Raw genomic sequence first — 27,498 nt, 5'->3', positions numbered from 1 at the left:
AAGAAAGTGAATGTTCATTGGGTCTAAGAGGTTGAATGGACGTAACTACAGGAGCAATGTCCAGAAGGGCAATATGGCCTATATCTACATCTATAAACAAAAATATGATCAACGTGTGATGCTGACAGGTAAGGCTGAGAGTGAAATGTATATTGCTTTGAAAGTGGGTTATAATATTTCCATATGTCCAAAAGATCAAACTCATTATTAATATTAAAGACAGCCTCTGCATTTTCAGAGAGATTCTCTCCATCATTATGCAGTTAAAGTCACCCCCTATTATCATATTGGTACAGTCCATATCAGCTAGTTGACTAAGTAAAGATGCGTAAAAGGCTTCATCTTGGACATTGGGGGCACAGACATTTCCTAACAGAATCTAACAGAATTCATCTTGTAGTTCCCCTTTAACTAGGACATACTTTCCTTCAGTGTCTTTACGGGAAGCTGTGACAGGAAATGGAAGATTTATGTATTAGGGTAATCACACCCCTCCTTTTTGTTGAATGTGATGAGAAGAACATCTGACCAACCCGTTCCCTACAATACTTTTTATGATCCTCATCATTTAAATTTGTTTCCTGTAGAAAAGATTTCCTCTTTACCATGTTATTAGAGCCCCAAATATTCCATGTATTCATCTTAATAGTCATTGACAACAAGTAATGTTATGAATTGCATGTTGCATATAACTTTAGTAATTAGACATAAGGTGGACCAGTCTGTAACTTCAAGTGTAGAATGAAGTCAATGTTGAACATATGGATGTGATCAGAACAACAACAGAACAAAAAGCCTTATTGTACTTTTACCTTGTAAAAAGTACAGCTGTCTGGGATCAAAAACAAATGAGTACAAATTCCCCTTACTGGATTGCAACCATGAGAATACCAGTGTGTGTTCAGTTATGTGAGATTAAAATGAGATAGCAATAGCCCCAAGACGCAAACACATTTGTTTAACATCATTCTGGATTCAGCAGTCATACCTGAAGCAGTCCTGGTTTACCTTAACCTCAAGGCCAGAGGTTTATTTTGACGCAGGCTGTTTACTGATGTAGTCATTGATTTCTTCCATGTTCAAGAAGGAAGAGCTGGTGCTATTGGGGTGAAGATTCTGATGACAGCAGGGTACAAGAAGGAATACCTTATCCCAGCTTCTACCTTTATTTTATTTGTATTTCTCCCACCAGCTGCAGTCACGGCTGTCTGAATTGCCTCTCTGAAGATTTGTCCCTTTTTTCAGGAGTTTGTCTTATTAGGGAGCTTTTCAATGCTTGGATCACTGTCAACATGGGACTGTAAAACCCATTGAGACACTGCATGTAATATTATAGGTGGTGTAAATGAGGATGACTTGAGTGTAGTGCAGGGAGCTCATGACTTTCCCTTTAAAGCATGTTGTTCAGTCTTTGTCACATAGTCTATTAAACTTGCCATACCCTCCATGATTCTGACTTTTGGTGGACAAAGCATGGTGTTGGAGAAGAGTTGTGCAACATGTTTAATTTTGATGGACTGGCATTAAGGCTGACACTGGTCTACACCTCACTGTGTGTGTTCTCACAGCAGAAAACTGATATATGTAGAAGCACTCAGCAGAGCGTTCAAACTGTGACATCATCAGATCCTGTTCACACTGTGGATATTGTCACTGTGTTTCCTCTAGTTTGGCAGACATGTGTACAGCATATACAATACACACAAGACCACATTCAATAGATCACTACTGCCACTGTGTGACTAAAGATGATCACTACACAACACTCATGGTGCATACATGCTGTAGAGAGAACATACTAGCTGTACTTGTCGCCTACTGTAAATCTATAGGTGTATATGTATAAAGGATGTGCAGAAAGCTCAGTATTTGTATTTGTATCTATATTTGTTGAGGCAGCAAAATTATTTGTATTTGTATTTGTATTCGAATGAAAGTGGAAAGAGGCTTAAAAATCCTGTTTTTGTTTTTATTACGCTTTTAATTTTAGAAAATTAAACTGTTACGATAAGTGTTCATAAATAAACTACCTTATGAAGGAGGTCCCCACACTGGGTCTTGAACTGGAGTCTCCTAGATCATAGACGACTGTGTTGACTACTGAGCTAAAACTTTACTCATCGCCTCATTGCAGACAGACCTCTAACTAACAAATATTTTTAAAAATATTTGTATGAAACACATATTCGTAAAAAAAACCCATTATTTGTGCTTTGCCAAATAATGTATTTGTATTCGGGAACACTCCTAATATGTATATATGTAGTTGTTCAAATTTCTTAAGGTGAACTTGCACATGCAGGTCTGCATCTATATTTAAACAGGTTTGTGTTTGGATAAACCTGTGGATGTAGGGAAGATACTCTTGAAGATACACAAGTCTGTATATTCTGTTTATTATTATCATTTATTTCTTCTTCCCCATCAGTGGGGGTGCTGGGGTAAGTCAGATGGTTTTTGAGAAGGGGATGGGGTTGTGGTGGGATGGTTTGAGGTTGGGGAAAGAAAAGTGATTTGTATTTATAGTATAATGTATTTACTAGTTTCTCTTTCAGTTTTTGTATTAAAGTGAACAATTGTGCATCTACCTGTGAATATACTCATGCAAACAAACAAAAAAGAAGAAATGTTACTGGTCGAGGTGAAGCTAGTTTGAGCTATTGTTGGTAATTGATAACAATACATCATGTTTTATAAGATGATGATACAGTTCGGATGTAAAACATTTATTTGAAAAGTAGCGACCATAGCTGTCAGATAGCTGTAAATGAATAAAGAGTGCTATATTAACTTCTGAAATGTAGTGGAGTAGATGCATAAAGTAGCATAAAATTGTAGTATTCAAGTGAAGTACTTCAAAGGAAACCCCACCACTGCAGAAAAGGCCCACTGCAGGGAATGAAGAAACAAACAAACACAAGAATTCTGTCTTTCTTTGTCTGTTTGTGTAGCCTTTGATTTATAGTGGCAAAAAAAAACTCATCATTTGAAGTATTCAAGCCTGCAGAAAACTTCTCTCATGCATAAACCCCTGAAGCTGCCATCGAGACCAACTAGAAAAGTCTCACTGCTGCATGAACACCTTCAAAGCTTCAAAGTGTGGAGTTTCTATGTGATTTCAGTCTTTCATATTATTCTGATGACTATTTTTTATGCCTCTACTGGCCGAAATGTTCAAATCCTACTTATTTGGGGCTTAAAGTTTTGAGGTTGTTTTGCTAGTTCACTATTGGCTAAGAAGGACCCACCACTCCTCCTGATGCAAATAAACCCTTTTAGTCTTTGGCAAGTGGCCATGCTTGTATGAGTGTTGCATATAGTTTTGTCCATAGAAGGGTAACCAAACAAGGCAGCAGGCCTTGAGATAAGGGTTAGTTACTAGGGATGTGCAGAGAGTTCAGTATTTGTATTTGTGTCTGTATTTGTTGAGGCAGCAAAATTATTTGTATTTGTATTTGTATTCGAATAAAAGTGGAAAGAGGCTTACAAATTGCTTTTATTACACTTTTAATTTTAGAAAATTAAACTGTTACAGTAAGTGTTTATGAATAAACCTCCTTACGAAGTAGGCCCCCAAACTGGGTCTCGAACTGGAGTTTCCCAGATCATAGACGACTGTGCTGACTACTGAGCTAAAACTTTACTCTTCACCTCTTTGCAGACAGACCTCTAACTAACAAATATTTTTAAAAAATATTTGTATGAAACAAATGTTCATAAAAAAAACACTATTAAAAACACTGAATACAAATGCTATTTGTATTCGGGCACACCCCTAGTAGTTACTGTAGTAATTGAGGTGCTTTGTTTATCTGTACCCAGGGGCCTATTTTCTCATAATCCATCTATGGTTTTGTTCCACAGCATAAGTGTAACTTTAGTTTACTGTAATTCTGCCACAAGATGGCACCTTATGTTCAGGGGAAGGTTTCCTCTCGCCAGTAAGTGTTGTGATTCCTGTTTAGTAAGAAGACTAATGTTTTATGTCCTCCTGAATAGACAACATATGATTGTAATTCCTTTATTATCATTTGTATCATTCCTGTTAGTACCATTAGTTGTTAAAGGGAAACTTTGTTGGCAGTCTTGTATCATTACAATGTGGGTAGTATATGCAAATGAACAATGTTTAACTTCTCTATATGTTGCCTGCACCCAGAGCGTCCTGCTCATTTGCCAGTAAAAGTCCGCAAGGTGATGCAAAACGTGTCATATGGCGGACTGTGGAGATCTGCCTTAGACTACAAAATACATTTCCTCATTTTCTTCTCAGACTGTTTTATTCTGATTCTGAGAATGCAAATGCAGAAAAATTAGGAAAAAAATACATTTATTATAGGTACAATTACTCATTCCAGACCAATAACTGAAAAAATCATGTTTAGTCAAATATTTCTCAAGCAGGAATACATACATTTTCACTGAGTCAAAACATGTTTTAGTAGCACATTTACTGAAAGTCTGGAGAACATACTGTCTATACTGTTGCAGTATTTTCCTGGTCTTAAAATTAGTATCCATTTTTATGATTCTGATATTTTTTAATAAAATCAACATTCATGAATACAAAGTTTACCAGTAAAGATCATAACATTTACAGGAAAATTATCTTTAAATTTAACTCATTATCATTTTGACTTTGAGCTTTAATTTGTGTTAATATTGTTGAAAATTAGATTTTTAGCAAAATCTTCTATTTTAATAAAAAATATTCTATAACATGTAACATACATATTAGCCAAGCCTAAATTTAAAATATTAGTTGGGTATTAGTTATTCAGGATTTTAAAAATATCTGTAACCTTATTTGGTGTACAGAATTTGTGTGAAAAATGTTTCTCTCTTTCTTTATATGTGTTTATTACATTTTGAATCAGTCATATCTCCACCTACAAATAGTTTCTTCATATCTTTATATACAGTGTGGCTTTCCATTAAATGAGGAACCATCTGAAGTGCTTCGTTATTTATCAGAAGGAGAGGCTGGGGTGAGACTTCGGTTTTTTGCTTGTTTGTTTGTTTTTTATTTAAATATCCAAAATTCCAAATACTTTTTCCTTGAGCCTCCCTGAGTGACTGGGGGGTAAATGCATGACCTTCCTTCCACCATAAATAACCATATTTTATTATATTCATGCCAAATGTAGGTAGAATTGGAGAAAATAAAAAGCAAATGCTGACCTTTTCCAACCATTACGTGTAACAGTGAACTGTGACCGTCTTGAACCTTGGCCCTCTGACCTCCCTTCCTTCGTTGGGTAAAAAGCGAACTACCAGCCGAACTTACTGTGTCCTCTCCTATAGTACTGCATAGGTTACCATGACAATTTCAGCTCTGAAACAAAAATAAGATGCTAACTTAATCCAACCAATGTAACGAGCAAACAGCATGGAGGCAGTGAGAGTTATCACCAAAACAAACAGATCATCATTTCTTAAGCAAAATGCAAATCTTCCTTACAGATGATCACATCATCACACAAGCTGTGTACACTTCAGCAGAATAAAAATCACAGTGCGCAAACTGTCAACATTAGCGACATGTGCATATTAATGTTTTTTCCAAATAAAGTAACATGGCCTACATAGCAGTGGCAGCAGCAGCCAGAATAATATCAGTTGGTACGGCTTCCATTATTAGATTTTAAAAACTGACCCTTTGATGATCACATTAATTAAAGTTACTTGAAAACGAAAAAAGCCTTGGTTTTCTATACCACATCAGCTCTGGTGAAGGGCTTCCTTTGCAAATGAACTCCAACTTTTCATTAAAAGTTAATATTGTTAAAACATGGATAATCCTCACTAGCCATACTTACTCTCGATTTGTTTATCTGTTTGTTTACTGCTAGTTTGTAATTCTGCTTTTGTTTTTATATGGTTTATTTGTATAGATATATTTCTTTTCTCTTGATTTTCGGTATAATGATACCTTTTGTGTGTTATGATTACCGAATGTATTGTAACATCACTTCCACTGTTGATTTTTTTCATCCCTCGTTTTATATAGCTATTCTCAATCTTGTTCTGTACATTTTGCTTGTACTCAATTAAAAAACAAAAACAAAACAAAAAAAAACTTGATTATGTCCGCTCCATGTCAGTGCGCCGGTGCACCTTAATATTATGTGTTACGTAAAGCCGTCACATGTTGCGGTGCATAGCGCAAAAGCAATGTTAGCTTTTCTAGTTGACAAATAATTGGCGACATTGACAGTAATTTTCACAATATGATTTTATGTCAGCATGAATGACATTCATCACTTCTCTTCAATTTTCCTTGACTTGTCTTTGTATGGGCCGTGTGGTCATGGTGACGTAAACGCCGCTCTCGCCGCTGAAATTTGGCGGCGGCTCGGGCGTATCTGCCGGCTGCGATAACTGTTAAAGGGTGTGTAGACTCTCCCTACTCTGCGCACCACAGTTGTTCTCTTTACACACCCATGAACAAGAGTCATTCACAGCGCTCAGCTGTCTGAACTTGTCATAAAGTAGCGACAACAAAGCCCGCCCATTTACAGTGACGATATGGTTATGATTGGTCAATTTTACTGTCATTTGACATTACTCGGTAAAATTATAGCTTGACCACCAATCACAGAGCTGAAAGCAGCAATTTCCTCCCAGCAACTGTGGATTTACAAAATTCTGATAGGCTGACAAAAGGGGCTTATTTCATTTCACCCTTCACATTCCAACACAAACTGAAAAGGCAGGTTTGACTGGTTTATATCCTCAGAAACGTCTTGTGAGTCCCATCACAATACAGCGGCAGGATAAAAAAAAAAAAAAAACGTATTTAAAATAAATACAAAATGCAGCCATTTAAAGTTGTGTGTCCCTCCCCTAAGCCAAAATAAAAAAAACATAAGTGCTCAGGATATTATTTGACGTGCCTCCCCCGTTTTGCACTTTTTTGTTCATAACAAATGTACATAATAGTGTGCTCTAATTTTGAACAGGTGAATGGGGGCCCCTTTCAGGTGTCTAATTTTCAAATGATTCCCAATGGCGTGCAGGTGAAAAAGAAGCGCTGTAATGTTGCAGTATTGGTGTCAGAATGTAGGCTGCAGCTGTCCTAATATGGATAAATGTCACTGAATGATCTTATGATGGGAAGAATGAGGTTTTAACTCTAATTCGTTGGGATCGCCCTCAGACAGTGGTTGTCAATAAAGTTTCCAACACTGTTTATGACGTGCGCATGCGCTTTAGCTCAGTACTGCAGAGAGGAGTCCCGCAGCTGTTGCGGGGCGGACTGCAGGAATGTGAGTCTGTTACTGTACCCATGACTTTGTAGACTGGCTGTAGACCAGTTTGAGCTCGTTGTATTGTAAGAGACTTTACTGTGTGTGTGTGTTCTGTCCATAGAACTTGAAGTAATGGCTCCAGAGCGATGAAGGACGCTGTATAGCCGTTGAGGACATAAGTCACTCGGGTCGCTTGTCGCCATGGCCTCGTTAACTGTCAGCTCGGCGGCGCGGAGCATCGAGAAGCATCGGAAGTCCTTCTCGCTGCTCTTCTACCGGGCTGTGCGGGACCTGAAGCCGGTCTGGATGCTGGAGGACATGCGGACGATGGAGACTTTTTATCAGGAGGAGGACGCCAGCCAGAGGACGTTCACTCCATCGGAGGCGTTGCTCTACGCTATAGTGCACGACCATCAGGCGTACGCCCAGTATCTGCTCAGCCGGTACACCGACGAAGCGCTAGCAAAGCCCGGGGAGCGCTTCTGCTGCTGCCCGTCCTCTGCGCCGCACTTGGCCATGGCTGTCCGCTATGACAGGCGCTACATTCTCGGCCTCATCTTACAGGCGGCTCACCGGATACCCAGCACGCCCTCCTACACCGACCGAGCCGGTTGTTTTCACATGGAGGACGGCAAAACCCCTCTACACCTGGCCTGCGAGCTGCTGCGGCCCGAGGCGGTCGTCATGCTGCTGGGGAACGGAGCGTCTCCGCACGCCAAGGACCACAACGGTCTGACCCCGCTGGATGTCATCCTGGAGAAACTCAGGGACTCCAACGGGGTGAGCGGCGGGGAGAGGAGGCAGTGTCTGGACAACCTGCTCATGTTCATGCCAGAGGTTCACTTCAAAATGAAGGGAGCTCTGGGTAAAGAGCCGGAGCGCTGGAACAAGGTGCTGGGCGAAGACACGTCCCAGTACCTAGCGGGGAGGAGGCCGGCGCCGCTGGTCCTCTCCGCCATGCAGACTATTCTAAAGCAGCTGAGCCCGGCGACCTTCCCGGATAGCCTGCATGAGCTGCCCATCCCCTCCTCCCTCAAACCGCCGGGTCTGCCTGTGAGCCAGCGGGACAGGCAGAGGGTGGTGTAGCATCAGCATGACATGCTGCATGCACTGTATGAAAACTGTCATATTTTAGCATGATGTGGTGTGCAAGTGTGTGTGCGTGTTTGAAGAGCCTGTATGGCTATAAAGCGGTAACACTTCATTATAGGGCTGCACAAATAAACACTAACAGTCAGGGATCAAATTAATGAATCTTATCTAATGGTGTGACTTTAATCACACTGTTAGTCACTGATGTAATGGACTGGGAGCTGGAGGTTGATGGGCCTGTCGAGACAGTTTGCAGAGCAGCCAGCAGTGGGGGGACTTGGGAATAAACAGCCATATCCTTTAATTTTATACACTAATTCAGGCTTTAAGGATCAGTTTATTTGTCTAACCTTGTTCTAAAGTGTTACTAATAATGCTGTTTAAGCCACTGCATCATATCTGAGAAGAAGACCTGATGAGTCTACATGAGCTGTGTTACTGATTTTAATTTATTTGGGTTGTATTTAACGGTAATGTTACAGAAAGTGATCTTATAGATCATTTGAAAACAGTCAGGTGACTTGAAAACTCTTTGGATGACTGATTTATTTATAAATAAATAGGAATCCAAGTGATGATCTCATTTTGTCTTTTTTTGACTCCATGAATGTCGTCAAACATGTTTGCTGATATCTGCTGGTTGTCACATCTCAGCAGGAACATTTCTCTACAGTAAATGTCTGATGGAAGAAACCAACTTCAAACCAACACCAGGAACAAAGTTCAGTCTTGACCCTGGACTTAAAAAAATAAAAAATAAATAAATAATTAAAAGACGAGTTCACAGTTTTTCAAGTCTGTCTTAAAACAACAGTCGGGAGCCCAGATGAACATTGAAACATGTTTTTCTTGCTGTAATCATTCCTCCTGTTCATACTGACCAGTAGAAGATCCCTTCATAATGCACTTACAATGGAAGTGATGGGGGACAAAATCCACAGTCCTCCTGTGCAAAAATGTATTGCCATCATGAGCAGGAGGAATGATTACAACGAGGAAGACCTTTCAGGATTCATATGGGTACCTGAATGTTGTTTTAAGACACACTTGAAAAACTGTGAAGCTATCATTTAATTTAAGACCCACTTACTAGCTTTTTTCTGGAGCAGACAACTGACCTATCTCCATGACAACTGAGCTATCTCCACCCACTGAGGAAGACTGCAAGATATGGATGAAATCTATGGGGGTTTAATTTGAAAGGTTTAATCACAGACTTTGGTAATAATTTCATTTATGTGTACATTATTTTCTAATAATTTTTGTAAGGTTTCTGTAAATAACTATATTTGGTACTTATAGAGGATATAGGGACAAAGTTCTGAGACTGTTAGTTAGTTGTGTTGAGTTAAACATCAGTGTCACAAGTGGTCATTGGAACTACTTTCTACCAAAGAAATAGTCCCTGTGAACACCACAAACTCAGAAAAGACAGATATCTCAAAATGTATTCACATATACATACTGATACAGTTATAATACATTGTATTATATTATAACTAACTAAACTGATTTGTCATGTACACAAAGATATCATGACAGCACCAACATAAACATCTTTTTTTTCGCTGTTGCTTCTCTTCATATCATGGATGACATTTGGAAATAAGAAAAAGGAGGATTAAGTAGCATATTATTAGAGCCATTATCAACGGCTCATATATATCCTACAAATACAATCATTTGTTAAACACGTACTTACATCATGTAAAGGCACCTGCTAAATCGTCACTAAACCTCTTTCCTCAGGTTTAGTTTAGTTGTTTGGGTTTCAGGTTATGTTAGGGCAGGTTTCGATTTCCTCTTTGACTGTAAAAGAAACACTCTGAGTCCACACAGTCATCAATTTTTTATTATAGAAGATATATAGTATATTGTATAATTAAGTATGGATTTTCTTTTTTAGTGATAAAAACCTAGGAGTTTGTATGGGATCAGACTTAATAAAGCAGGTAAAGAAGAGACTGGTGTAGAATAAGATGAACACAGTGATGTATTTACAGGAACATAAAAATCTAAAGTAAAACCCAACTTATTTAGTTTAAAACAGGTCACTTGTCAAATGTCAAAAAACAGCAGTGTGATGATCAGAGAAGATGCAATTTAAAGATTTCCCATGAGACAAACCAACATGATAAATCCTGCAGTGAAACCTGTGGTTCACATAGTTACACCTGTGATTTCATAGTCATAAACTATTGTAGAATATTCTCAACACCCAGCCGGCTGGGAAAGACAGTTTAAATGTTCAGTTGCACAGTTTGACCGTATGTGACAAAAGAGAAGCTTTGTGTTATGATGTTTCTGGGCATTAGAGAGGCTGAATGTGTGGTACAAGCAGTGACTTGACCTGTCTGTCTCCTGGTCTCATTGATTGATATTTTGCTTTAAAAATTCTTGCTTCTTTGAGTACTTCATGGAAACAACTAATGTTTTATAAGGGAAACATAATGATTCTGTAACAGTTGAATTTCATGTTGACGATGTACATTTACAATACCAGTAATGAAACAAAAGTAGAGTATGCAAACCTGGGCAAACGATACATTTGTAGAAACACATGTGTCTCCTCTGTCCTCAAGGTCCACTTACTAGTTTTTTGGGGGCTAGAAAAAGTATGTTTACCTTTATTTTGTTGAGCTACCATTTCCAAGGTCAAGAATGAACTTTCACACTAAAGAAAGTCATAAACCACACTGTGTGACAGCATCAGCTTGTTCCAACACATCACTATCTATACCTAAGCACAGCCCTCTGTTGTTTATTATGGCTGCACCATTCCATCTACTGAAAATATTCTAGTCTTGTGTATCATTTGATACACATTTATATATAAAATTATGCACAATACAGATACCCCAAAATTTAGCTTGACATATTTGATATCTATGAAAATATCAGGATCCACACCAGCATTTCAAATCAAGTTATGTGGATTTGAGCAAAGGTCATGGTTTATCTAGAAGTGCTAATTCAAGGACAACTGAACTTGCTTTAGATTCTTGAAGACGTTTCCCCTTTCACCCAAAACGCTTCTTCAAGAATCTACAGCAAGTCCAGTTGCCTTTGACTTAGCATTTTGAAGAAAATGGTTTAAGGCAAATGACAACAGCAGTTATAAAAGAGTTTCAGTCACAAATAATAATATATTTAGCTTGCAATGGTTACATTTTTTGGCAAACTAGTGCTCCCCACTTAAAGGATAAGGCTGGCGATTTTATATATTTTTCTTATTGTCAACAAATCTCATGCACAGAGTCTGACTAACAATACAATAAATCCTTCTAACAAGTATTGTGTGTGTATCCAAAGCCTGATATATCTCATTCATCTGTGCTGTAGAGCTCCATTGTTGTCCAAAAAGTATTAAAAACATGTCAGTGAGCCACACTGCTGCACTGAGTGACATGTTCATTTGTCCCTGAAGAGAGTGATTACTGTAACTTATTCAGAAATGGCTCCAAACAGTAAAAACAGCGATAAGATTCTTATTGCTGCCATAGCGCATGTGTGGAAACACAGTTCTGTTTACAGAACAGACTTTGATGGAATACAGTAAACATTAAATGTAACAATACAATGGCCTCAAAAAGACCAGAACTCTTGATTACTGAATAAACTGCACATCACAATCTGATATTCTCAGCTCTGCTGTTGATCACAAGTACTCAAGGCCATGACATAAAGAATCATAATATACAGGGTGATTGCTGGTTAAGGGCACAGTTATCTGTTAGTTTGTACTTTTGGTTGCACTTCCACTTCATGTACGTGTCACTGCTGTTGTGTCATGCTACTCTAATGTACTGATTACTGTATAAGTTAAAATGTAGCAAAAATAAATAAATACATAAAACTAAAGCGAATGTATAACATGTTCTCTCTGATAAGTGACACTATGTGCAGCCACATGTTTTGCTGTATTTTGTCAGCAGAGGGCAGCATTGCCCCAAAATTTATCAAAAATGATTCTTAGGTTTTTGATCCTTTTGAATATAAAGCTGAATACCTACAGAACATACACCCACCACTGCCTCTATTAAATAGCTTTTTATTCATGAGTTAGTTTAAATATTGCATTTACTATGTGTAACCTATTACATGTATGTGTATTAAAGAGTACGGTCTACACCTGCTCTATGTGAAAAGTACCCTGAGATAACTTTTGTTATGATTTGGTGCTATATAAATAAAATTGAATTGAATTGAAACAACCTGATTGAGTCAAATAAATACTAGAATAGACTACTTTAATAGTTTCCTGGAATATCATCATGCAGTTAAGTATTCTGTCAATTTTGAACTTCATTTGACCCTCCCTGTCCCCTCCCCACGCCTATACTCCATCACTGAGAGGTCAGAGCTGCTGTCAATCGAACTCTCACAGGTCAGCTGGTCATGCTCAGGACAATCTGAGCTAAACTCTGGGAGGTGTGGAGCTGGGTTAATTATATATGAAATTCAAAAGTAGATGTTGGTGTCAGAAAAAAATAATAATAACTTTGGCAAATCTTAACTATAGAGGTGGCAGATCAGGCAAAAAGGCTTTAGGGAAATTGTCTGTTTCAATTCCAACATGTTCATATAGTGGGAATGTAATATTAAAGACTTACGTGTCAATCCTACTCGGATTTTCTTCTTCTACATTGACTTGAAGATGATGTGTACAATACAGAACCTATGTACTACATGTACAATAATGAGTTGAATTGAGTTAACTGTATTGCCATTATAACAATGAAATAATGGCTAAATTTTAGTCACTCTGCAAGATTAGTCAAATAATAAAAATTTCTATTCATTCTGCTGACTAGCTACTGTTATCAGCTCTCTAATAGGGTATGTTTGTATGTTTGTTGTATGTATGTCTGGCAGAAACAAATATACCACTGTCTGATTGATTTTACAGGATGGCCTGTGGTTATTTTCTAGTATAAGTTTTATTATAGGATGAATTTGTGTGCAAGGAAGGGTTCACAATTTTTCAGGTCTGTCTTAAACCAGCAGTCAGGTGTCCATATGAACAGTGAAAGAGGTTTTCCTCGCTGTAATCATTCCTCCTGTTCATACTGGCTATTAAAAGATCCCTTCAAATGTGCTTTCAATGTAAGTGATGGGGGACAAAATCCAGTGTGTCCACACAGTCATTTAGTGTAAAAATGCATTTAAAAGTTGATGTGAAGCTTATATGAGGCTTCAGCAGTCTGAGTTAGTCATATCAAGTGGATATCTGACACATTTACAGTCTTTTTAGTATCAAATTCCCTCTTTGTGTTTCCTCGGACAGTGTTTCCCTGTTGAGCTGTGGTGGAAGTATAGTAACAAAAAGAGGAACTTTGGCACTAAAAAGACTGTAACATTGAGAGATATCTACTTGATTTGACTGACGCTTCATATTAGCTTCAGATAAACTTTTAAATACATTTTTGCACAGAAGGAGGACTGTGGATTTTGTCCCCAATCACTTCCATTGTAAGTGCATTATGAAGGGATCTTCTAATGGTCAGTATGAACAGGAGGAATGATTACAACAAGAAAAACCTATTTCAATGGTAATTTGGACTCCTGACTTGTTTTAAAACAGACATGAAAAATTTTGAACATGTCCTTTAAAGGAGTGTGTGTAAGATTTAGGGGGCTCTATTGGCAGACATATTATCAGAAATGGAATATAATATTATATTATATAATATAGTATTCATAAGAATGTTTTCATTAGTGTATAATCCCATGAAAATAAGAATCGTTGTGTTTTCGTTACCTTAGAATGAGCCCTTTATATCTACATAGAGAGTGAGTCCCCTTCCACGGAGTCCGCCATGTTGCACCACCATGTTTCTACAGTAGCCCAGAACAGACAAACCAAACACTGGCTCTAGAGAGAGCAATTTGCTGTTTTTCTCAAATTTTGCAGCCACCATAGGTTTTCCTACACACTTGCAAGGGGAGGATGAGGGGAGGGGTTATCAGTTGGTTGTAATCTGCAACTTCACCACTAGATGCCACTAAATTCTACACACTGGTCCTTTAAGCATTAACATACCATCATGCATGTAACGTATAAAAATGCTGAGCAGGAGGAAGATCTAAGTGACTTTGAAACAGGGTTCACATGGCACCTAAACTCATCTCACAGTCACCAGATCCTAACCCAACTCCCATGGGAGGTTTAGCAATGTGTTAGACAGCACTCTCCACCACCTTCATCAAAACACTAAACCAGGGAATATGTTTTGGAAGAATGCTGTTCATCCCTCCAGCAGAGCTCCACACTTGAAGAATCTGTTCTGGAAGCTCCTGGTGGAACATCTTTCAGACAGACAGGAGGCAAATAACACATTACTCAGCATCTGTGTTTGGTTAATTGAAGTGTTTTGTGTTTATCCGGCCCAGTTTGTGCAGTAATGAGTTACATTCAATGCTGACTTTCAAGGCTAATTCAGAAAGCAGAGTGACATTCACATAGAGAAACTGAGATGTGATGGTATGTGCTAGCTTTACAGATGGATTAACTAACTGAACAGGTTAGGTGTGAGTGTGACATTTAAAGTATGTATGGTATTATGACACTGTTGACAACTTGTGATCTTACCCACATATTTGATATGGTCAACTACTTGGCTTCTTGTTTGCACGTTGTGTTTGGCTCATTAACAAACAACAGTATCATTCGATCTCTGCAATGCAACAACTGCACGCAACTCTACTGGCTTGTTGTTGTTTGTTAGGGGGTTGAAATGAAAACAGAAAAGTACATGTGAGCAAGTGTACCCAATTTATCTGCTGATCATGGAAATCACGTCCCCTATCAAGTTCTTGGTCGCCTCAACTCCTTTCCCGTCATTATTGTTGACAGATTCACTATCTGTCAAAAGAACTTGTGGTTTCGGCTGTGATTCTTGTAAACAACTATTGCTTCATGACCACCAGAGAACATAAATAAAGTTAAGTAGAGCCTTCTAGCATATTGAATCGCATGTGCTTTTGAACTTTGTTTTGATTTTCCTCTGCAAGTTCATGTACAGGGGTCCGTTTCACAAAGCAGGTTTAGTGAAAACTCAGGGTCTGTTAACCCTGAAATGAGGGAAACTCTGAGTTTTCCGTTTCAAAAAGGGAGGTAACTCAAACCAGAGAAAGAGGGATAACTCTAGCCTGTTTCACAGAGAGGGGTAACTTAAGCTCTTGGTCAGTTACCGTAGTAACAGACTCTATGAACCTAACCTGGTCGGGACCAGGTTTTTCTCAATGAACCTCGAGTTTCTCTCAGTCTCCGCCCTCTTTCAGAGCCACACACTCCATTTGATTTCCTCATTCATTCAGTCAGCAGGCGAGTTTTGGCGTTGCCTAGTTCTGCCGTCTATCATTTAAAAAAATCATTTAAAAAAATCAGAGTCAGTATATTAGAAGTCCATTAGACACAGTAGGTGGCGACTTTTTCACTAACATGGCATGTCCTTTTGATAACGATCCCGTGGATGAAGGTGCAGCATTACTGCGCAGAGAATTAAATATTCGTTGAGAGATGGTTATCAGACCGCGCATAGATGTTCTAGCATTTCCAGACAATTATCTTTTTGAGCGGTATCGTTTCACGTCACAGTCCATCATCTACATACACAACCTAATCCGTCCTTACATTTGCAACATTACTAATCGTAATCAATTCTCTCACATCCCAGCAGATATTGTATGTTGCGCTGCGTTTCTTTGCAAACGGAAGTTTTTTGTACAATGTCGGAGCGAGCCACTGGCCTTCCTATAGTCTGGCTTAGGGCCAGCTCCTCTGCCTCCGTTAGAGGTGACGGTGCTGGACCACCACCCGTTTTACGGACATCTGCCTTCTTTCTGTTGGCTGAGTAGAAGTCTGTGTTAATTTAAATAGGATTAATTATTTAACAGAACATGATGTAGATGAGAAGACATTTATGTGTGTGAAACCAGCATTATGTTGGGGATAAAACAACTGCACAGTCAAACAGCCACTTAATATTTACTTTACAATGTAAAACATGATCAAAGTGAGGTACCCCCATGAGATTATGCCGAGGTCTCACCTGTTTGAACAATGTTTTTATATTTTATCCTAAACTGCTGCCAAGTGCGCTTCTCCCTCGCGGGATTGGACCTAAATAAAATAAATTAATAGGCGACCAATCAAGCAGTTTTCCTCTGTAATATTATTGTGATTGCAAAGGACTACATTTAAACTTAGGCATTGACCCGAGCAGCGATGTTCTCCCACGCCGTCTCCCTCTCTTTTGCAGCTGCAGCGGTGTTGCACTTCTTTTTGAAAACATGTTCAAACTCGCCGTATTATCGCATTAAGATTTCTAATTCTGGTGGGGCGAAAAACGCAGCCCTCCTCTTCCCCGTTGCCATGGTGACTCGTTGAATCGGGGCTCCATTGATGCTGGCTTTTTATAGTTGTGGTGCACGCGCTTAACTCCAGGTGAAACTACTCCGAGTTGAATAAACTGACTCAAATCAGCTGTTCTGGAACCGGAAACTCAGAGTTTCTTATCTCAGAGTAGATCAACTCAGAGTTCAGGATTAGACTCAGAGTTTGTTGAACCTGCTTTGTGAAACGGACCCCAGCTGGTGATAATATACCCTTCAGTCCATGTGACAATTTTTGGTTTGTTTGAAATAAGTCAGTGTCCCCCCACCTCCCAGTTCCCTGAGGAAACTGAAATGAATGGGTAACACTTAGACAGTGTGAAAGAAAATAAATAATAGGTTATCATTTCATAAATCTTTCGTATATATGTGACAAATGTTTTTAAACTAAGGGGTCAATGTTTGTTATCAATTGAATGTGATGTAATGTCATTGTCATTTTGGGGATACATGTTGGTGAAGAAATCCTACTCCTAGGCTAGTTGAACTCTTGAACTTGTTTCTATCTGAAGGCTGCTTGCTGACCTCTGGGGTTAGCTAGAGATATCTTTGCTTTAAGCCTACTGTTTTAGAGACTGTGTGGAAGTACCTAGACAAGCTAAAGTTGAAGGATTGCCATGTTTGAAGTTATTGATTGACCATGAGGTCTCTGTTAGATTGTGTGACCATACTTGTTTGTAAAAAGGTGTTACAGTTTGTGGAAGTGTCCATTTAGGGACCAGACTATTTTTAGCTTTGCTTCTGGAGAGGTATAAAGCTGTCTAGTTTGTGGAAGTGTCCATTTAGGGACCAGACTATTTTTAACTTTGCTTCTGGAGAGGTATAAAGCTGTCTAGTTTGTGGAAGTGTCCATTTAGGGACCAGACTATTTTTAACTTTGCTTCTGGAGAGGTATAAAGCTGTCTAGTTTTCTGAACTCAACCCTCATCAACATATCAATGCTCTACTTGGTGAGTGGTTGGTTGCATGTTCTATCTGTGTTCATGTGGGTTTCCTTACAAAGTCCAAAGACATGCACTAGAGGTCTTCATGGAGACAAAATTTTGGCCAAATCTGAAATGAACTCATGGAGTTCCTACCCAACCCAACATGCAAAATACTTTTTTAAAAATTTTTAAAACTGGATCTAAAATGTGGTTGACCCGAACAGACTTTTCCTCCCACAATTTAAAGACATGCCTTTGAGGTCCTCATAAGAACAAAATTTTTGACCGGATACAAAACTGACCTATGGAAAAGTCAGACCCTTTTTGAAATAGGCCTGAGGATAATTAGACAGAAATGTGGTCTACCGCAACAGACTTTTCCTCTCAGTCAAAGACATGCAATAAAAGTCTTAAAAGGAACACAATTCTGAACCCTGTCCCAAACAGACCTGTGGAAAATGTTCGGCATGCATAAAAAAAATATGAAAGAGAGACTGAGGAAAGTCAGAACTACTAAGAAACACACAGGAGGATAATTAGACATGATCCACAATGTGAGATCAGAGCTGATAGAGCTACTCAGCTATTACACATAGGGCTATTGACACACAGACCGCAGACCTACAGCAGTAGAATGGGGTCCTACCTGGACCCTGAATATAATTTGGACATGGTTTGACTAACATCATGGGTCGGGTCTCAAGGGAATGCTGTCTTTAGCCTGCTTGTCGTGCTCATTCAAGCCACTTATGCATTCGGCTCTGCCTACAGTATTTCTTGTCCCACCTGATATTTGACTAATTCTGGTCTGATCACACCATGACAGGAAAGCTGCACCCTCGGCCTTCCCGGAAAGAGAAGAGAGCAGAGCCAATCAGAAGACACAAACAAGAGCACATTCTAGACTGGGGCTGTCACAGCATACAGTTACGGGAAATCTTTTTTTTTTTCTAGCATATAACCATCACTTTTTAATTGATTGGTTGATTCATCCAATCTCAAAGGCCTTTCAAGGTTCCTGGAACCCCTTCAGAAACCAGGGAAACATCGTCATTCTATCCAAAATTTATTGTATCTATTATAGAAACTCTTTGGTACTTTACTTCCTTGTGTTAGCAACTGTCAGGGTGGGGAATACCTGAAGGTTGACAGGTGAAGCATGAAATATTCTTTTCAGTGAAACAGGTTTTTCTCATGCACCTCCCCCCTGTGTGAGAGATTAAAAGTGTTTCTGCACATCCAAGAAGTGCTTTTTCGCCAGCACCAGTCAAGATGAAGATGTGTCATCTGCTTTGCAGCTTCCTGCTGGCCCTGATGATGCTGAGCAGCATCCCGGCTCTTGTGAATGGATGTGAATTTGAGTCTGTTTGTGGGGCCCAGGCTCCTGGGGACATTATGATTGGTATAATGTTGCCGTGTCATCGCAAAGTGAAGGATGTTAATGACCGAATTAGTCCTGAGAACTACCAATGCACAAAGTGAGTATAAGAACTGATGAATTTATATATGTGATGAATTAGATTATTTATTTGTGTCAGGAAGTGTTTCTTTTATTTTGAATAAGTTGTAGCTGTTTTTTGTGACAAAACAATTTTATTATTTACCAAGAAGATAGGCTTAGTAATTTCAATAAATTGCTTCATTGTCGATTTCCTTTTTTATTTTTATCTTTATTCTTTGAATTTTCCTTTTGTTCCCAACTACCATCAACATTTTTTGCAATTCCAACAGACATATTTATCAATTCTTTGTAGTAAACTCACATAAATTATACTAATGTATATATTTAAGTTTTCTCATTTTTGTATTGTGATAAGGGAACAAAAAACAATCAACCATTCAAAAGAAGTAAATCCACACTAAATTAAAAATGTACTGTCTAAATTACAGATGATGTGACTTCAACAGAAACCTATTTCACAAAGCAAGTTTACTGACATATTGATCATTTTACTGATAAAAAGCATAACATTTCAGGGGGTTCTACTCAACGAACGTATCCAGCTAAAAGAGTAAATATGCTTTGATAAGGGTCGCTTCACCTTATATGTATGTATAAGAAAAACAAATATTTTCTCTTCTTTTCAGTGGTAACCCTCCAGTCAGATAGTTTTGGTTTGATTTATCCAAGATTTGAGATATCTGTCTCTGAGATTTCTGTCTCCACACCAATACATGGGGGTGAATGATTTGAGTAGAAAGTAGCTCCGATGAGCAATTTTGACAATGAAGTGAGGTGGATTATCCACAGTAAAAGACAGTTTCTCAGAAGAAATTTAGCTGTTGACATTTTAAATGCAATTTATGCTGTGAGCACCACAAACTAAATTCCATTCACCTCCACAGTATTGGGGTGGAGGCAGGAATCTCAAACAGGAATATATATATATATATATATATAAATATATAAAATAAAAAAACAGGCAGGAAAATACAGCTCATTTGGCAGTCTTCTGACAATTTATAGAGAGAGGGAAAATTGGTTTGTAACCTTTCTTCTTCTAGATGTATCATTCTTATTTTCCATCAACCAAATACCACCTCCGAAATGTTCTCGGTGTTTTGTATTTTATGAGTTAATTTATCCATAAATTGTACTTCCTGAATTGTACTTTTCCAGAAAATTAAGTCTGGAGGCATGGTCTTTCCTTTGCTTCAGTGCTGTGATCCAGACAATTCTAAACAAATATTTTTCATCCTCAATAAGTTCAGTTGGAGGTTTCCCCAGCATCATGTGCTCTGCTTTTAAAGATAATGGTTTTTTGAAGGCTGCATCTATAAACTGAAACTCCTGTGACCAAAATGTCTACAGATTTACATGTGTAAAATAAGTGTGTAAATAGCTTGCTTTAATTTCACCAGCACCAGGAATGTAATGTTTATTTATACTGTCTGTTTTCAGTTTTGATCTGAGGCCATTTATGAAATCCTTGGCTATAATCCATGTGATTGAGGAGATAAATGCAGGAGGCTTCCTCCCAGGAGTGCGTCTTGGATATATGGTGTGTGACACGTGCTCATATGCAAGCAAAGCGTTGCAGAATGTGGGGCACATGCTCGCAGTCAACACCTCTCTAAATATGCAGTGCAACTACACCAACTTCAGGCCCAGAGTCAAGGTTATTTTAGGAGCACTATACTCTGAGGTGTCTGTCGCTGTGGCCAGACTGCTGAATGTGTACATGGTCCCTCTAGTAAGTCACAAATGCCTTCTGAATACATATTACTGCAAACTATTTGATATTTAAGGTGCATTTGTTAAAGAAACACTCCAAAATATTGGGACATATGCCTGTTTGCTTTCTTAAAGGGAGTTAGATAATTGATTTAAATTTCATGTCTATGCATTCAGTACGGGCCCAAAACATGTTCAAACACTGATGGCAGACGGAAATGGTTAGTTCTATAAAAGATGCCTTCTAGAAACTACAAGTCTGCTACAACAGCTGGGCTCACACTGCACTAGAAGTGCTGTACTCATCATGGATTTAAACAATTTAAAATTTTTGATGTATTGGTGCACTAGCTATAGTATAATGTGTAAGTAAGACAGTTGGATGGCATATGTTTGGTCTTTTGCCAGAGACTAGCTGTTTGCCCCTACTTCCAGTCTTTGTGCTAACCTGGCTTAAGCACAGTTTTCAGTGAACCCACAGAAATTAAATTGGTAATATTTTATCATCTAACTCCTGTTAAGACTGCAAACAAGTGCATTTCCCAAAATGTAAATGTTGTACATATTGTACATATTACTAATCCTACTGACATTTTGACTGTTCTGAACAGTGTGCTGGGTGAAAATTTAGGGATTTGATGGGAATTTTGGGTGCTACAAAAAAATTCTGGGATTGCATCATTACAGTATGTAATTGAGAAATATAAAGCATGCTTCTTATATATATTTAAGTTTATTTTTTGTGTATTTAAAATTTGTTTTCAAATTTCTCTTATCAGCTGAGCGGCTCATCATCTTCACCAGAACTTAGTGATAAGCTGCGTTTCCCAGTTTTTATGCGTACTATTCCCAGTGACACGCATCAAACCAAAGCAGTGGCCAAAATGATGGCTCACTATGGCTGGGACTGGGTCGGGGTTGTGTATGCAGATGACGCATATGGCAAAGCGGCTTTCCAGAGCTTTCTCAAGGATGCTGAGAAAAATAATGTATGCTTGGCCTATCAGGAGGTGATGCCTCATCACACCGATCATGAGCACAGCATGAAACGCATCAAGCAGATCACCCAGCAAATCTGCTCCTCTAAAGCCCAGGTGGTACTGCTCATCCTCAAGGCAGAGGTGGTGGAGCTCCTCTTTAAGGAAATGATGCGGACCAACACATCAAGGATCTGGATTTCAAGTGACGCCTGGACCAGGAGCAGGTCCCTTGCACATATGGATGGCATCAATGACATTGGGGACATTTTGGGCTTTAGCTTTGTTGCAGTAAGGAGTGAATCATTTGATAATTATCTCAAGAATCTTTCAGCAACCCCAGGAGGATACAACCACTTCATTGATGAATACAAAAACCTGAGATTTAACTGCTCCTATGAATGTTTTTCAACCAGTCCTCCATCTTATTGTCCCACACCTGATCTCATGAAAATGAAATCTGGCAATGCATGCAATTTCACGGATCCCCAAAGGCAAAATGATGACTTTCTCACAAAGACTCTGGAAACAAGTGAATCCTTCACTGAAAGAGTAGGGGTGTGGGCCATAGCTAATGCTCTCAAAAAGCTACTGAGGTGCAACAGTTCCTCATGCTCGGGAGAAATTAACTTCCCGCCATGGAAGGTGAGAACCAACCCGGACACCAGAATAAAACATTGGCATTGTACATTTTGGCAAACCACGGATACATTGAACGTCTAGGTCAATGTTGGCCATTATCAGTTGAATAATGATGTTTTATGATGTGACAACACTGTGGTTAAGGTCTGGTTAGGTTTAGGCACAAAAACCACTTGGTTAGGATTAGGGATATGTCATGGTTTAAATGTCCCAACATTTCACTAAAAACACCCATTTTGTTGGTTGAAACGGGAAGCGGGCATTGGTTTCAAGGTGGTCTGGAACCGTGCTTTGCTGTGAGAACTGAGAACATCTTAACATGAGAACAGATTCGAATTTGAAACTGTAGCTTCCTTACATTCTGGGAATTAGTGCAGCACATGTGTAATGTATGTTACCTTAATTATCTGTAAATTATCTGTTACAGTGACTAATCTCTTTATATTTTATTTTAAATTCTTGTTAATTGACATTCTGCCCTTTGCTTTGCAGCTTCTTAAAGAACTGAGGACGGTTAAGTTCAAGTTTGACCACCAGACTTATTTCTTTGACAAACATGGTGATTTTGTCAATGGTTATGATCTGATAATGTGGGAAAAGGATGGACACCACAGAAGATTTCAAAAGATTGGGAGATACCATGCTCTTGATGAAAAAATAGAGCTTGATATGAAGAATTTCAGCTGGCTCTCAACAGCCAATACCACAGTAAGACAACACTGAACCCACAGAATGCAGTCACAGGTCTGATTGCTGCTATAGTCGGTGTAGTCACTGTGTATGTGTCCTTAGGCAAGACAGTGGCTGACTCAGGAGAAAAAAGTGCTTGAATCATACGACAGTCTGACAATTTATGTAACTTTTCCAAAGCAGTCAATCCAACAATCACACCCCCTTTATGCAGAGATTGGCCTCATGTTGTGGAGGTGTGAAAAAAGACGAGCTTGAACCTCTCTCTAAGTGCTATAAACTATATAGACTTTAGACGATAAAGACAGGAAAAAGAGAATTCTTGAAAAACAATCAGGGAGACAGTTAGATGCAGCCAGGTAGACACTATGGCAGCAGGATTTTGCCCTGCTTTCAGGTGTCTATTAGGAACAGTTATATATAGTTTTGCCTTTAGATGTGATTGGATAACGTGTTGCACAGTGTGGTTTGTTTGAAGCATACTGAGCCTTTAACAGATTATCTGGGGACCATAAACATCCTTATTGGGAGGAATATGGGAATCTGACCAGTACTTGTTGAGATATTGGTAATACTTTATTTTATAGATCCCTTCATTTTATACTAATTTCCTGAGTAATTTGCAGGTAATGAATTGTTCATTTTTACCAAGAGAGTGGTAAGTGTGTGTGTGTTAAGTTGGTCTATTTAGTAAATAGTAGTTAATTTGCAAAAAATCTTAACAAAAAGACTCTTGACAGTTCTTTAACTGACAGAAAATACTTCATTTTCAGTGTGTAGTTATGTGTGTCAAATGATATATTAGCATATTAGGTTGATTAAATAATTTCCTAAAAGTAGCTGCTGTGAAACTGTTAATTCTTAGGACATTTCTTTATTTATTTGATGGTATACAGTAAATATTCTCATTTTAGTTTTTAAGAAATGCTAATTTGTATGTGTACCATACGAAATTACACACTGAATTTTTTTTTTTCTGAGTTAACAGTAACAACTACATATGAACCCAAATATAATGAATTGGCAGTTACCAACTTTCTTTTCTTTCTTATAATTTGTACCAAATTGCACCATCCTCTCTGTAAAATGTCCTAAAAATGACCTGCAAATTACTCAGGAAATTAGTATAAATTAAAGGACCTATAAAATAAAGTGTTACCGACATATCTCATGAAGAGATTGTCATTTAATAAAACAACAATTAAAGCAATTATTTTGCTCATTTCCACATGCATCTTCATTTCACACAGCTCCCACGAGTTTTTAAGAGCAAGCCTATGGCTTAAGACTCACAGAAGTTGTTGATGTTGAATACTAACAACATGATCACTATTTTACAATGGTAGATGCACATATACAGTACCAGGACACACTTAGTCCAAACTTTTGACTGATTTTCCTGGTTTCTTCTTTCAGACCCCTCAGTCCAGATGCTCAGAGAGCTGCGCCCCTGGCTCAGTCAAGAAGATCTTGAATGTGTCTTGCTGTTACAGTTGCATCCCATGTGTGGAGGGAACCTATTCAGATGTCACAGGTATACCTGATTGGCATACCAACTTTACCTTTAATTTGAGCTTCTCAGATTTTGTGGCCTGCTACTCACCAAACCAGAATGGCCTTATTCTGTCTGATATGTACATCACTGTCTCTTTTTAACAGATCTTGATGACTGCAAAAAATGTGCCAATGGAACTTGGTCGACCAAGGGTTCAAGTCAGTGTCGGCCAAGATCTGAGTCCTTCCTGCAGTGGAGTGATCCTCACCCCATTGCCATAATGACAGCCGCAGCCTTTGGCATTTTGCTCTTGCTAGTTAGCCTCATTATCTTTTTGGTGTACAGAGATTCTGCGCCTATGAAAAGAGCTGAGGTAAGATTGTCCTGTGTGATGATGTCTGGTCTGGCAGTGAGCTTCTCAAGCGTGATATGCTTCATGGGCAAGCCCAGTGTACACCTGTGCCGGGCCCGCCAGGTCATGTATGCCCTGGGCTTCACACTGTGTGTGTCCTGCATCCTAGTCAAGGCCTTTCGTACCTTCCTGGCTTTCCTTCCCTTTGGTCAGATGACACACAGACGACTACACAAACTTTACAAACCACCTGTAATTGTAATCGTCATAACTGCTCTCCAGGGAATAATCTGTCTTTTCTGGCTGGTCTTTGATTCTCCTGATATCGATGACAAAGCTCCATCCCCACAAAGCATGAAGAAAGTAATCCAGTGTAGTGAAGGTACCACGTACATTGGTTTTGGCATCATGTTAAGCTACATAGCTCTGCTAGCTTTGATCAGCTTCCTCTTGGCCTTTAAAGGCAGGAAGGTTCCTCAGGAGTTCAGTGAAACAGGCTACATCATTTTTAGCATGCTAATGTACTTGTTTGTATGGGTATGTTTCATCCCAGTCTATATTACCAATGAAGAAGAGACCACTGCTGTGCAGGCTTCAGTCATTCTAGTATCCAGCTATGGCATCATCTTCTGCCATTTCTTACCCAAGTGCTATGAAGCACTTTGGGGGTCAAGTACCGACACACTTGAGAGGATTCTGAGGAGGTGGCGAGCCATCTCCAGGCCAAATCCTGATCCAGACCCAGAGACAAACACGAATATCCCCAGAATAAATACAATCTCTCAAAACAATGGCAGGTTATCAAGTACGTCCAGTACATCAACTATATTGAGCTTAGAGACACAGGGTGAGGTCAGCCCTGCTGATTCTCAGTTTGTCATAATGCCTATGTCCAATGAAAAGAGACATGCCTATTCACTGTTTGCAAGGCAAGGAACAAAAGTGATGAGGAGACGTAGGAGTATATCCTTCTAAAAACGGTTTCAGGGAAATTCAAATCTTTTGATATAACATGATATGATATGATATGATATGATATGATATGATATGATATGATATGATATGATATGATATGATATGATTAATTTTTGTATTAAAACAGTGATGATCAGTGATGTCAATATGTACTGGAAATCCATGTGACATAAAATATGTTTTCTGCTGAAAACTGTCATATTCTTCAATATACAGAAGACCACATATGACTCATTTGAACTGTATACAGCTGCAAGTGCTAATAAAACAAAAATGCTTTTTACAGTCCTGTTGTAAATTGTTTACTTGTGTGCATCATGTGCATTTTTTAAACCAAAGTCAGTAGCTTAACAGGTTAGCAAGGCTGCATAGCTGGATAACTTACCACATGCTGTAACTTTGTGTCAAGGTGATGTAAAGTTACACAGAATGTAAAAATTGTACACTCTGTGACAGTGGGCTACATCACATGCTAAAAGCCAAATCCTAACCCTAGTAAGATACTTAGGCAAGGTGGCTGAGAATTTACCATGTGCCTTGTTACTTCAGACCATTTAATTTACTGACCAATCATACAGGATTCTTTGTAATCTTTTTGGCCATAAGACAAGCATCCAAATATTTCACATACAGTACATTTGCCAGTCAATACATTTAGTGAAGTTAGTTGATTTTGCTACATAGTGACCATTAGCCAAAACTCATGGAACTCATGAAATCTGCACTGCTTGAAGATGCTTGGAATTTTTTACAATCCCCTATTTTTTTCTTGTTTTTATTTTTTTTCAAAAACAATGGTTAAACTATAGAAATGTTAGCCAATTTCATAAACTTTCTGAACCACTTTTAGAAGTCAAAAAAGTCAAATAAAATGATGATACAATCAGAATGATCATTTTTGATCATTTGCGTTTTGTTTGACTAATGGAATGGTGTTAAATTGCAGCTACACAAAATGTCAGTGTTGTATACATTACCTACTGTAGCTCAGAGAACTCTGAAATATCAATCTTGCTTCACCCATCAATATATAACTCTACTCATACAGCTTTGCCCACAAGATTTAGTTTGTTTGACTTAAAGCTGCACATAGTGTGACTGTATGAGTAGAAAGTTTAACTGCTCAACCAGTGTCAATTTCCCAAGGTTGCACACCAGGTTTACACTGTATTTGGTAACAGGGAGTATAGCACCAGGACCCAAGCAAGGGGCAGAGTCTATAAAAAGGGGCTGGAAGCTCACCTGAGCCTTTCTTCTTGCACTGAGACACACCTGAGAGAGCAGCTGAGGCCAGCCTTTCTTTGGTGTTTGATTTGATAGGCTCCCCTTTGAGATATGTTTAAAAGCATGATTTTAATAGTTAAATTGTATAACCATGAAATATTGCTTTTACCTAGTATTAAATTAAATATCTGTTAAATAATTGTTAAATATGTGTTATTTGTTAGATTCTTCATGTTTGGTGAGTGACTAAAACTTGTTTCTTGTAAAGTTTTCTTTTGTATATTTATGTGCGTCTGTTTCTTT

The 27,498-nt window shown here is 38.6% G+C and overlaps 2 protein-coding genes across 2 annotated transcripts; both read left to right on the top strand.

Annotated features, from left to right (window-relative positions):
- The first annotated feature begins 7,168 nt into the window (after positions 1 to 7,168).
- zgc:112001 (uncharacterized protein LOC550384 homolog) lies at positions 7,169 to 8,925 on the top strand. The gene is made up of 2 exons (XM_042390736.1): positions 7,169 to 7,268; positions 7,372 to 8,925. The coding sequence occupies exon 2, from the start codon at positions 7,452 to 7,454 to the stop codon at positions 8,334 to 8,336; it is 885 nt and encodes a 294-aa protein (XP_042246670.1). The 5' UTR covers positions 7,169 to 7,268; positions 7,372 to 7,451; the 3' UTR covers positions 8,337 to 8,925.
- Positions 8,926 to 18,937: 10,012 nt separating this feature from the next.
- LOC121882827 (G-protein coupled receptor family C group 6 member A) lies at positions 18,938 to 25,971 on the top strand. The gene is made up of 6 exons (XM_042391272.1): positions 18,938 to 19,143; positions 20,568 to 20,859; positions 21,620 to 22,462; positions 22,952 to 23,167; positions 24,566 to 24,683; positions 24,809 to 25,971. Exons 1-6 carry the CDS (start codon positions 18,938 to 18,940, stop codon positions 25,969 to 25,971), a joined length of 2,838 nt encoding a protein of 945 aa, XP_042247206.1.
- The last annotated feature ends 1,527 nt before the right edge of the window (positions 25,972 to 27,498 follow it).

The sequence above is a fragment of the Thunnus maccoyii genome, chromosome 17 (assembly GCF_910596095.1).
Source record: "Thunnus maccoyii chromosome 17, fThuMac1.1, whole genome shotgun sequence".
NCBI lineage: Eukaryota > Metazoa > Chordata > Actinopteri > Scombriformes > Scombridae > Thunnus > Thunnus maccoyii.
The sequence above is the reverse complement of the archived record's forward strand: the minus strand, read 5'-3'. Positions and strand labels throughout refer to the sequence as shown.

What these genes read in the sequence shown, in the direction of transcription:
- zgc:112001 (XM_042390736.1), top strand. Translation starts at nt 7,452, where the DNA reads ATGGCCTCGTTAACTGTCAGCTCGGCGGCGCGGAGCATCGAGAAGCAT.
- LOC121882827 (XM_042391272.1), top strand. Translation starts at nt 18,938, where the DNA reads ATGAAGATGTGTCATCTGCTTTGCAGCTTCCTGCTGGCCCTGATGATG. An exon ending in ATGTGTACATGGTCCCTCTA is followed by an intron (nt 20,860 to 21,619) that starts GTAAGTCACAAA and finishes TTCTCTTATCAG; the next exon opens with CTGAGCGGCTCATCATCTTC. An exon ending in AACCTATTCAGATGTCACAG is followed by an intron (nt 24,684 to 24,808) that starts GTATACCTGATT and finishes TCTTTTTAACAG; the next exon opens with ATCTTGATGACTGCAAAAAA.